The sequence below is a fragment of the Lolium perenne genome, chromosome 7, assembly GCF_019359855.2.
Source record: "Lolium perenne isolate Kyuss_39 chromosome 7, Kyuss_2.0, whole genome shotgun sequence".
Lineage (NCBI taxonomy): Eukaryota > Viridiplantae > Streptophyta > Magnoliopsida > Poales > Poaceae > Lolium > Lolium perenne.
This window is the reverse complement of record NC_067250.2, coordinates 309,669,163-309,680,872: the sequence shown is the minus strand read 5'-3', so window position 1 is coordinate 309,680,872 and position 11,710 is coordinate 309,669,163. Positions and strand designations below refer to the sequence as shown.

At 51.2% G+C, this 11,710-nt stretch overlaps 1 protein-coding gene across 1 annotated transcript; it reads right to left on the bottom strand.

The window, feature by feature from the left end:
* Positions 1-3,438: 3,438 nt before the first annotated feature.
* Positions 3,439-9,146, bottom strand: LOC127311785 (uncharacterized). The gene is made up of 2 exons (XM_051342240.2): positions 8,724-9,146; positions 3,439-3,805 (listed from the first exon to the last, which is right to left on the bottom strand). Exons 1-2 carry the CDS (start codon positions 8,914-8,916, stop codon positions 3,684-3,686), a joined length of 315 nt encoding a protein of 104 aa, XP_051198200.1. The 5' UTR covers positions 8,917-9,146; the 3' UTR covers positions 3,439-3,683.
* Positions 9,147-11,710: the final 2,564 nt, after the last annotated feature.

Genomic DNA, 11,710 nt, shown 5'->3' with positions numbered 1-11,710 from the left:
GTAATTGATCAACTTTTATATAGTGTATAATGTGTTCATGCTAGCTTTTGGCGACACAAGCTTCCCTTAAAAATAGTGTGAAACATCGTTATCTAATTCATCAGAAATCACATATGAAAGAAAGAAAGGGAATTCGATGGGAAAATTCACTGTCAAGATCATAGGTGAAACTAAACGCTCGCTGCAGAAACTAGCGAGATCCTAGGGGAGACAAAACATTCCAGGTGCAAGTTACAGAGACCAGCATTGCCCACAAGATTACTCGGGAACTTGGCGAGGGGCGTGCATGTTCTAGTGAGTGGGTCGTAGACGTGGAGTTCCGAAATTGTCATGACGTCGTTGCACGCGCAGAAGAGCAACTTTCGACCATCACGCATCACCGTCAAAGGCATCAGCAAATCGAAGGTTAAATTGACCGGTATTGTGTACGCCTTGACCCAGGTGCCCTTGGCGGGATCAGTGAGGAGCCATACGAGCCACGTGTTGAGCGGGCTCCGTTGAACGATGCATAGGGCATCATCGAGCTTCACCATGCCTTTCGTCTTATTCTCTACTTTGTCAGCAGAAGATCTCATTGGGCCTTGGATCGATGTCTTCCATTCCTCGCTCTCAAGATCAAAGCGGAATACATAGTCCTCGTCCACAAACTTGTAAAGGAAGTGCATGACACCATCGACCGTGACCGGGGGCGTCTTGTTACGGCCCGTCGTGTCCAGGGGTGGAGTTGGAACAGACTGCACTAGCCTCCACTTGGCGCCATCTTGCATGGTGAGAACGTTGCAATGCTGCTGGGCGTACTCGCTCAAGAGACCGACTGCCTTGTACTGCGAGATGGGATGGCAAGACCGACGCCGAGATTCCAGTACGGCCTGATATTCAACTCTTCGGGGATCTTCATGATGTTCCCGGTGGCCGGGTCGATCATGTTGAGGTTGAACTTATTGTCAGGGACGCAAAAGGCGCTGGTGAAGCCGAGGGGCCCGTCGAAGCTGTAATTGAACACCTATAGACCTGGCATGTCGATCGCTTTTAGAACGTTGCCGTCCACGTCCATCAACCGCAGGGCGCTGCTGACTTGAGGCGAGGAGTATGAAATTGTGACGCACATGAGCAGCGGCTCTGTTCGAGTTTTGTGCGCGGCGAGGAACGCTTGGCTGGAGATGAGCGCGCGCCACCGCTGGGACACGCACCTGAATCTGCAGGCCTGCTTCACCTCCTCCTCGAAATAGGCTTTCGCCCCGCTTTATAAATAAAGCCGCAACGGTCGAACCGATACAAGGTGGAGAGGAGAACTTCTTACAAAGCAGATCAAAGATAAAACAAAAGAAGAACACAGAAAACCTAAACTTGCAACTGGGGACAGTTGCACGAAACCCAGTCGAGTCCGGACTCCACAACGGCGCCCCCAAGAGGGTAACGACGCAGCGCGCCGCCACCATCGAGACCGCGAGGTCTAAGGTTTTCACCCGGAGCCATACCACGGGGCGGATACCCACAACGACGCCCCCAAGAGGGTAACGACACCCGCAGGCATCGCCGCCGTTGGCGCCGAGGCGCTGAGTTTTCACCCGGAAGCATCCGCACACCGCGCCCGAAACTAAGCCGCCCTGGTCCCCAAGCTAGGCTTCCGAAACATGATCTGGGAGTTGCCAAAGCCGAAGCACCACCAACACCAGGATCCCCCATCGTCTGCTCCTCGCCATCCCCATGACCGAGGAGAGAGACCACCACCACCGCCACGTTGCCCGCCGTAGAGCCACCCGCGCAGTCCACCTTCCGAGGCCGCTGCCCCGGCATCCCCACGAACTCGAGCCCATGGCATGATCAGCACACCGCAACACGAAACGGGCCGGGTATGACGGCACCATAGCATGCAACCGTCAAAGCAAGTGGCGTCCTAGGGGAGGGGATCCACCCACCGCCACCAGAGGAGCACGCCGTCCGGACGCAGTAGCATGGCTGAGGAGGCCAAGATTAGACCCGGCCGCCTGCCAGGCCACGATCAAGCCCCTTAGCCAAGCCGCCGCGCTGCTGCGCCTAGGCTACCGCCGCCATCCAGCTGCAGCTTCATGCCAGACCTACCCAAGCCACCACCGAGCCGCCATGTGCTAGCCATATGCCATGAACGGCGTCGCCGCAACCTCACTCCTCGCAAGACGGCCCGGCCGAGACCGCGCACCACCGCAAAGAAGCACCCCCGCCACGACGCCCGGGGACATAGCCGCGCCGTTACGGACGCCACCACGCCGCCGGTCAAGCCGGTCAATTTGTTGGCATCCCCAAACTCGCCACCGAACAGCAGCCAAAGCAACGCCTCCACCTTCTCGGACGTAGGAGGCACCTCGCGGGCCGCGCTGCCGAGGGCCGCCGGACCCAGGCCCACCTGGCCCAGATCCGGAACCAGCGATGGGGCAGCATGGGGGGCTCCGCCGGCGTTGGCCACATCCAGACCCTCCTGGTCCAGGACGAGGCCCGTCCGGCCCAGATCGGGGCCCGCCTGGCCCCAATCCGAGCGGCGTCGCCACCAGCATCTCCCTCCGCCGCTGCCTTCCGTCGCTGCCGCACGCCGCTTCCGCCCACCCCTCCGCCACGAGCCGCCGTCGACCTGCCGTCCCGCCGCCGCTGGACCGAGCTCGGAGAGCCCCTAGGAGCACCGCCGCCGTCCGCTACTGCCCCGCGCAGAGCCGCACCGCGAGCGGGTAATGGAGGTCCCGCCGCCGCCGGCACCGCGCGGGCTTTGCCCGGCGGCCCGCGCCGGCGGCGGCGGAGGAGGGGGGAGGAGGGGGAGTGGAGGCGAGGGAGGCTAGGGTTCGCCCGGTCGTCGCCCGCGGGGGACGACCCGAGCGAAACGTCCCATGTGAATGTTTCTTCTGCAGGCCTGCTTCACAGGTACCCATGAGAGTATTTCGGAGATCACATCGTCAGGTAACAACGGCAGCATCTTCGGCGGTACGATCGTCTAAACACCCGCGAGTTCTGAGCTAGAGATTAGGGATTGCTTTGGGATTATGTAGGATCTACTCGATATTTAAGACTAGAGAGCCAGCCACAACGGACGGAGACCTCCAAGAGGCTTCCTATTCGTAATCGTATCTGTATACCGGCCAAGTCACGAACCTATTCCTCTCAACAAAAAAGAAGTCCTGAACCTATTGGGCTTGCCGTGGGAAGGGTAAGTTTAGCCACGGCGGTTTCTTTCTACGGATTGGTGAACAGAACCGGTTCGAGACAGTCCCAGTGGAAGACAGATAAACTTAGCGACAGCGCAGAACTGTTCGCGTGCAAAATAGCACACAGGTAAACATGTGTAAGTAAGCTGTTCAGCATCACAAGGTAACACAGAGATGTCTTTGGTTTTAAGAGACCAAGAACCAACAGAGACGGAGCAGCATGGCATTGAACTGGCGTGGTGAAAGCATACAAGACAACAGAACAGCATGCAGGAACCAAGCGTGACAGTCTGACAGCTCAATGCAATCACATAGTAATCAACAAGTTCTTGGGTGAAATCACTATATTGTCACGGCTTCTGGTATTGTACCAATTCATTTTTCTATGTACAGCTACTGGTACAATCTATAATAAGTGTACAAACAGAAATAAGAAGAAATACAAGTATGCTTATGCTTTATAAGCAGGGTATTGGATGAGAAGGTCCAACCGCAGGTCTGGCCGCTGCTCCTTCAGATAGGAGGGATGTTGGCAAAAGAGAAGCCCTGGTACCCTTTGTAAGCATAGTATGCTATCCTCGTGTAGTAGAACCCAGGAATGAACATTACAACACCCAGCACTGTAAAGAAAATGCCTGTTTCCAGAGGAAAAAAAAGAAACAGGACAAACAAGCATCAGGAAAAGCGAAAGATATCGAGAAATTTCACTATGTACCAATGATGCACATACAAATGTTAGTCTAAATGAAACAGTTCGAATTCAGTATTAAAGAGGTTAACATTCATGCAGAACGCATAAGGATTTTGCATCTGGTGACTGACTATGCAAACAAAGTATTTGCTGTACAGGGCTTCATAAATCATAACTCACAACATCATGTAGAACACTCCATGATCAATTTTTGTTGGGTATGTTTTGGTCTATTAAGGCCAGTTGGTATTTTCAATCGTATTCGTTACCAACATATTTCCTATGACCTGTAACTCGGGGTGATGACACATCCGACATATGGAATGGCTTCAATCAGTTACTTCAGACAACGATAACGAAAAAGAAGTATAGCATTTTAATCGTATTCCCCTAGAGGTAGAAACGAACGAATTTCAGTCTCAACTATGCAAATTACAAGCAGCAGAGGCTGATTACACCAACTAATCCCCTCCATGTCATTCTCAGCCTATCCCAATCCGGTGACTGAGCTAAGCAATCAAAGCATTTGCTGTACAGGACTTCACAACTCATTGCATCATGTAGGCGGTCAATTGGCCACGGGTGCGCCGGTTTAACGACGTCCTGGCTCGCTTGGCCTTGAGGGAAATCTGTCGAGCGGGGGCTCGTTTTACATGGACTAACAATCAAGCCTCGCCAATTCGTTCGGTACTGGACAGGGTGTTCGTCTCGCCGTCCTGGGAGGCCCTGTTCCCCCTCGCGTGGTCTGACCACTGCCCTTTGATATTGGACAACGGGGAGCGAGGGTTGGTGCGCCCCCCACGCTTCTTCTTTCAAACGTGGTGGTTCGGGATACCAGGCTTTGGGGAGCTGGTACGGGGCAAGATTGATTCGGCCATTCTGGACGCTGGGGTGCACAGGTCCAGTATTGACCTGTGGCAGCATATTGCTCGAGGACTTAGGCAGTTCCTCAAGGGCTGGGGGGCCAATCTAGGGAGAGAGCGCCGGGTGTTCCGCGAGAGCTTGGTGAAGCGGATACAGGAGTTTTAGATGCGAAGGCTGATTCTGACGGGCTAGATGAGGAGGGTTGGGCTCTCCGATACAACTTAGAGGATCAGATCATTGCATCGGACAGCCTGGAGGAGGAATATTGGAAACAGAGGAGCCGCGTGAGGTGGACGCTGGAGGGAGATGCGTGCACGGCCTACTTCCATGCTTTCGCGAACGGTAGGCGCCGGAAATGCATGATCCCCCGCCTAGTTACGGGAGATGGGGAAATCTCCGTTCAACAAGACCTGGTGGATCACATCTATGGCTTTTACCAGGGACTCATGGGGTCGGTGGGGGAGGAGAAAGTGTTCTCCTTAGGCCCTAACCTTTGGCCGGCGGAGGAACGGGTCTCTCAAGGGGAGAATGAGGATCTGTTACTTACCTTCACGCCGGCGGAGCTAGACGAGGTGCTCGCTGACATGAAACCAGACTCGGCACCTGGACCGGACGGGCTCCCGGTGTTGTTCTTTAAGAGGTTCTGGGAGAGCCTCAAGGGACCTATCCTCAACATCCTCAATGATTTTGCTCTAGGGAGAGTTGACATTGCGCGCCTTAACTATGGTATCATTTCTTTAATTCCGAAGATTATAGGGGCGGATGAGATCAAACACTACAGGCCTATCGCACTTATTAACGTGATTTTTAAATTTGTAGCTAAAGCTTATGCGACTAGATTGACCCCGATTGCTCATAGGACGATCGACAGGAGTCAGACGGCTTTCATCAGAGGGCGGTGCCTGCACGAGGGGGTGCTGGCACTGCATGAGATTGCCCATGAGCTGCGTGTCAAGAAGCTCAAGGGCCTCCTTCTCAAACTGGACTTCGAGAAGGCTTATGACCGAGTGAACTGGGAGTTCCTCCGTGAAGTCCTGCTGAGGAAGGGATTCTCAGCTGGGATGGTTCACAGGCTGATGCAACTTGTCTCGGGTGGACAGACGGCGATCAACGTCAATGGGGAGGTGGGTCAGTATTTCCGGAACGCGAGGGGGGTTCGACAGGGGGATCCCTTATCCCCCATTCTCTTTGACTTTATGGTGGATGCCCTGGCAGCGATCCTTACCAGGGCCAAGGAGAGCAGACACATACAGGGGGTTGTGTCCCACCTCATTCCAGGGGGAATCACCCACCTTCAATACGCTGACGACACGATGATCATGATTGAACCTTCTGACATCGGGATTGCGAACCTGAAGCTGCTTTTACTCTGTTTCGAGAACATGTCGGGTCTCAAGATCAACTTCACGAAGAGTGAGGTGATCGTCACAGGGGTTGACGATGTGGAGCGACGCAGGATGGCTGACTTGCTCAATTGCAACCTCGGGAGCTTGCCGATGTCCTACCTAGGTCTTCCTGTCTCGGACAAGACTCTATCGGTCGCAGACTGGTACTTCCTAACGGAAAGAGTGGGTCATAGGGTTGACCCATGGCAGGGGCTATTTCTATCTTCGGCTGGGAGGCTCGAGCTGACTAATTCCTGTCTGTCGAGCCTGCCGATGTTCGCCATGGGTATTTATCTTCTACATGAGGCGACACATGGGGAAATGAATAAGTCCAGAGCCCGATTTTTCTGGGAAGGAGCCGGGGACAAGAGGAGGTACCATATGGTCGACTGGGCGACGGTATGTAAGCCCAAGGAGCTGGGAGGATTGGGAATCCTCAACACGAAATTGATGAACATTTCGCTGATGTTGAAATGGATTTGGAAGCTCTACCAGGGTGCGGAGGGTCTTTGGGCAGACCTGATTCGAGCCAAGTACCTGGGGGGAACGATATCTTCTCCCCTCTTGTACCAACGAAGGGCTCCCAGTTTTGGAATGCCATACAGAAGATCAAATGGTACTTTAAGCTGGGAGCGAGGCACAAGGTCGTCGATGGGAGACGGACGTACTTCTGGCTCGATTGATGGACGGGGAAGGGTCCCCTGAGGCTGTTGTTTCCCCGACTCTTTCAATGCTGTGACAACCACTTTGCCACAGTTGCGGGGGTGCGGGATACCAATGGGTGGCACATCAGATTTCGGAGAGCCTTCGGCACCGCGGAAGCCGTGGAATGGGAGAACCTGTGTAGGATATTCGATCTCCACCCTTTCTCGGTAGGGGAGGACGAGGTGTCTTGGGCTCTCGAGCCTTCCGGGTGTTTCTCCACCAGATCCATCTACGGGCGCCTTTCGCAAGGGGCGGTTGTGACGCACTTTAGGGAGGTCTGGAAGACGAGGGTCCCGCCCAGGATCAGAGTTTTCCTGTGGCAGTTCATCAGGAGTCGGCTACCGTCTGGGGTACAGGTGGCTAAGAGGAATGGCCCGACGACGGGGGCGTGCGCGTTCTGTGGGGAGGAGGAGGACTGCGACCACATTTTCTTCTCATGCCATCTTGCCAAACTGGCATGGGCGGGAGCGAGGGAGCTCCTGCAATGTAACTGGAACCCAGCAGGGGCGGGGCATTTCATTGCGCTAGTCCAGAGTCTTTCGGGGTCCTTACGTAGGCTAGCTTGGTTCACCTTCGCGACCCAGTGTTGGGCGCTTTGGAATATTAGGAACAAACTAGCTATGGAGGGAAGGCTTATCAACAACCCCGCTGACGTTTTCTTCCATATGCACTCGTATATGCAGCGATGGAGGGCTCTGGTCAGACAGAGGGACCGGGCGACTTTGGACGTGGTGATGGAAGGGGTTAGGAGGCTCCAGACGACGACGCGCGCACAAGAATGATGAAGCCAGCTATCTACATGTACTATGGGCTGTTGTGTGGGTGTGTTTTGGCTTCTTGTATCTGGGTGGTTCTACTTGTGTGGACTTGAGTTGAGTTATGTGTGGTGTTCAGGAACCTGCTTGTATGTGATTCGGATGTTGTGACTGCCGTGTGGCTTTATATATATAAAGCCGGGCCTATGGCCTAATGTTTAAAAGAACACTCCATGACCAATTTTTGTTGGGTATGTTTTGGTCTATTGCGGCCAGTTTCTCCAACTGCATGCCTACCAGAGGTTCAGACATCGCACACAGATCTCTAAAATATTTCCTACGGCCTGTAGCTCGGGGTGATGAAGCATCCGACATATGGAATGGCTTAATCTGACAGAGAAGCACAATCGGTTACTTCAGACAAGGGAAAAGAAGTCGAGCATTTTCAATCGTATTCGCGCGCCTAGCGGTAGAAACGAACGAATTTCCGTCTCGACTATGCAAATTACAAACAACAGAGGCTCTGATTACACCAACTAATCCCCTCCTTGTCGCTCTCAACCTATCCCAATTGCATGCCCAGTTAAGCACCCTAACGAATCAAGCGAAACTTCATAACCCATGGCATCATGTAGAACATTCCACGATCAAGTTTTGGTCTATTTGCGATAGTTTCTCCAACTGCATGTCTACCAGATAGGAGGGATGATGAAACATCCGACATATCGCATGGCTTGAACTGACAAACAAAGATGCTCAGTTACTTCACACAAGCATCTTCTCGGGTATCGGTAGAAATGAAGGAATTTAACGTCTCTGATATGCTAATACTAAGAAAAAAAACACATCGCACATAGATGTCTAGATATTTCCTGTGACCTGCAACTCGGGGTGATGAATCGTCCGACATATGGCATATGGCTTAAACTGACAGACGAACACACTCGGTTGCTTCAGACAACGGAAAAGAAGCCCAGCATTTCCAATCCTATTCGCGCGCCTAGCGGTAGAAACGAACGAATTTCGTTCTCAACTATGCAAATTACGAACAGCAGAGGCTCTGATTACACCAACCAATCCCAAACGAATCAAGTGAAACTTGGAGCCGAAAATCGTAGGCAGGCAGACAGGTGGGCAGATATGTTCGGCTCACCGTGGGAGCGGTCGCCGCCGACTTGATGAGCGGCCATGACGAGGCCGGCGACGACGCCGAGGGCGCCGAACGCGAGGAGCGCGGCGGCGAAGGCGATCTCCTTGACCGGCGGCCCGCGCGGGCGGCCCCACATCGCGCCGTCGACCAGGTCGTCCTCGTCGGTGAGGGAGAAGGCCTGGTCCACGTACGCCATCCTGTCGGCCGCCCCCCCGCGCGCGCGCCGCTAGGGTTCCCGACGCGTAGGGGAGATGATGTGACGGATGCGCTGCCTCGGCGTGGGCCTCGCGATCTGGCCGGCGGGGTTGGGGAGGCGGAGAGGCGGTGGCGCGGGATTGGAGGGAGGGCGAAGCTTGCGAGGCGGGCAAAGGCGACGGCCGCGGTCGCGGTCGCTTCTCTTGGCCGTTGTTGCGTCGCTCGCGCCTGCGGATTTGGATGCCTTCTTTCTTTCTTCTTCTTCAATTTTTCTTCCACGGTTTGCCTAACTGGGCCAAACTTTGGAGAATGGGGCGGGCTCACACGCACGGTGCGCATTTGGGTTTGAAAAATGTAGGGCCTGTTTGGTTCCCAGCCACACTTCGCCAAACCAAAATTTGGCAATTTGGCATGTGTTTGGTTCTTGCCACACTTTAGAGCTACCACACTTCAGTTTCCATATGACCCACTTGTCATAGAGTGAATTTTTTACCAACTTTTGCCACACTTTGTGGCTTCCAAAATCCTAGCCACACTTTTGTTGCTGCCACACTTGCCAAAATTAGGCTTGGCAAAGTGTGGCTGGGAACCAAACAGGCCCGTAACGCCCCTTCGTCAGAAGGCATACAAATTTGAAACACAATATATTTCGTGTTTGACTGATGGTATCCCTAAAAAAAAATGTTTCACCGATGTTATAGATAAAGGTACGAGTACTTAAGAAGATACCAAATCTTTAATACTCTCTCCGTCTAAAAATAGATGCCTCATTTTTTCTGGATACAGACGTATCTATAGCTAAAAAGTGTCTACATGCATCCGTATCCAGATGAAACTAAGACCCCTATTTTTAAATGAAGGTAGTAGTAGTAGTAGACTCTCTACAAAATACATTTTCATAGCTTATATGTTTCATGTTGTAGATATTTATATTTTGTCAAAAATTTGAACATAGGTAGTATGTTTTTCTTACAAGGATAACTGGATAAGTCATTATAGTACATCACTGTTTTTAGGTCCTTAATTGCGACCTTGTGAGAAGAGATACCCTCTTAATTGTAACTTTAAGCCCATTTTTCATCCTTGGCATATTGTATAATTTATTTCCAAACTAACTAGGCGAACAAATCAGTGCACTGCATATGGTGCGTATCCGATATGGCACATGACTACATGAGCCTTGTGCTACAGCTAGCCGCTATCTTCGGCAACATAATTCTATACTACTTAATTTGGCAGGCCCTAATGAGGAGGCACTAAATTCTTCCGTGCATTCAATAGTCATGTCCGGCTCGGCCTAACAAGCGAGTCCGATTTTCAAATTTTTTATTTAAAAAACTAAGGAAATGTCTCAAGAAAAGGGTAAAATGTGGCGAAAATTTCAAATGAAGTGAAGGTTCACAACTAGAGGTTGAAAGTGGACTTATTCAATTGATAAAGATGGTGGGACAAATATGAACACTTAAACAAAAATGAACAACAAGATCACTCATGAATTAAATATGACATTTAGGCCCTTCGAAGAGAATGTATCCAAATTCATGTTTATTCATCTTGAATTTCTTTGATGTCAACACTGATGAAACTGTAGAACACCAAATATGCATGAAGTTATTCTACCAAAGTGGATTTTGTAAAGTTTCCTATTAAAAGGGGTGATAAACTAAGATCAATGATGTTGAATATATATAAGCAAAATTATATTTTATTTAAATTGATCGAATAAACAACTGATAAATCATGATTACAGAAATAACAGGTAAACGAAACATACATATCAACAGAGCAGATGAATAGATAGCATCTAAATAAGATAAACCTATCACATATAATCCAAACAGCGGAACTAGAAACTCTATGAAGATATGTAAGAGCATCTCCACCAGCGCGCCCCCAATAGTCGCTGGTAGGGGCGCCGGCACAACATACTCCATTTGGGAAAGCTGTTCCAAGATCGGCGCTCCCCATACGGTAGCCCCGATAGATGATTTGAATTAAAAACTCAAACAGAAGCATAAAAATTTGAATATGTTTTCGAGTATAAAGTTAGGGCCAACACACGGTCACAAAATTCAAATAGGTTTTCGAATATGAAGTTTGGACCAACATACGACCACCAAAATGCCGTCAGTCTGGCTGCAAAAAATAACTTTGACTTCCAGGCCAAATGATCAGATGAACGGGGTCATGGACGCCTCAACCTCGACGACGTCCTCATCATCGGCGAGCCCCGGCGGCAGCTCCATCGCCGCAACCGGATCCACGGTCGCCGGGGGAGGCATAAACGTCGACGATGCGGGGGAGGCATGAACGTTGATGGTGCCGACGGAGTCATGAACATCGAGGGTGCCGGGGGAGTCATGGACGCCGACGCAGCTTGTGTCGTCAGCACCTCTTGGCCGATGCGCTCACGGTACATCTCATGCCATACCCTCACCAATGGGTCCATCTTCTCCATTTTTCATCCTTGACATATTGTATGATTTATTTCCAAACTAAGAAGGAAAATTGCATGTCAAACTAGGCGAACAGATCAGTGTACTGCATATGGTGGGTATCCGATATGGCACATGACTACATGAGCCTTCTGGTACAGCTAGCCGCTATTTTCGGCAACATAATTCTATAGTACATAATTTGGCAGGCCCTAATGAGGAAGCACTAAATTCTTCCACGCATTCAATAGTTATTTCGGGCTAACAAGCGAGTCTAATTTTCAATTTTTTTATAGAAAAAAACTAAGGAAATGTCTCAAGCAAATGGTAAAATATGGCAAGAATTTCAAATGAAGTGAA

Bases quoted from the DNA above. Each gene is read 5' to 3' on its own strand.
- LOC127311785 (XM_051342240.2), bottom strand. From the start codon at position 8,916: ATGGCGTACGTGGACCAGGCCTTCTCCCTCACCGACGAGGACGACCTG. The intron at 3,806-8,723 runs GTGAGCCGAACA...CTCTGGAAACAG, and splicing joins CGGCGGCGACCGCTCCCACG to GCATTTTCTTTACAGTGCTG.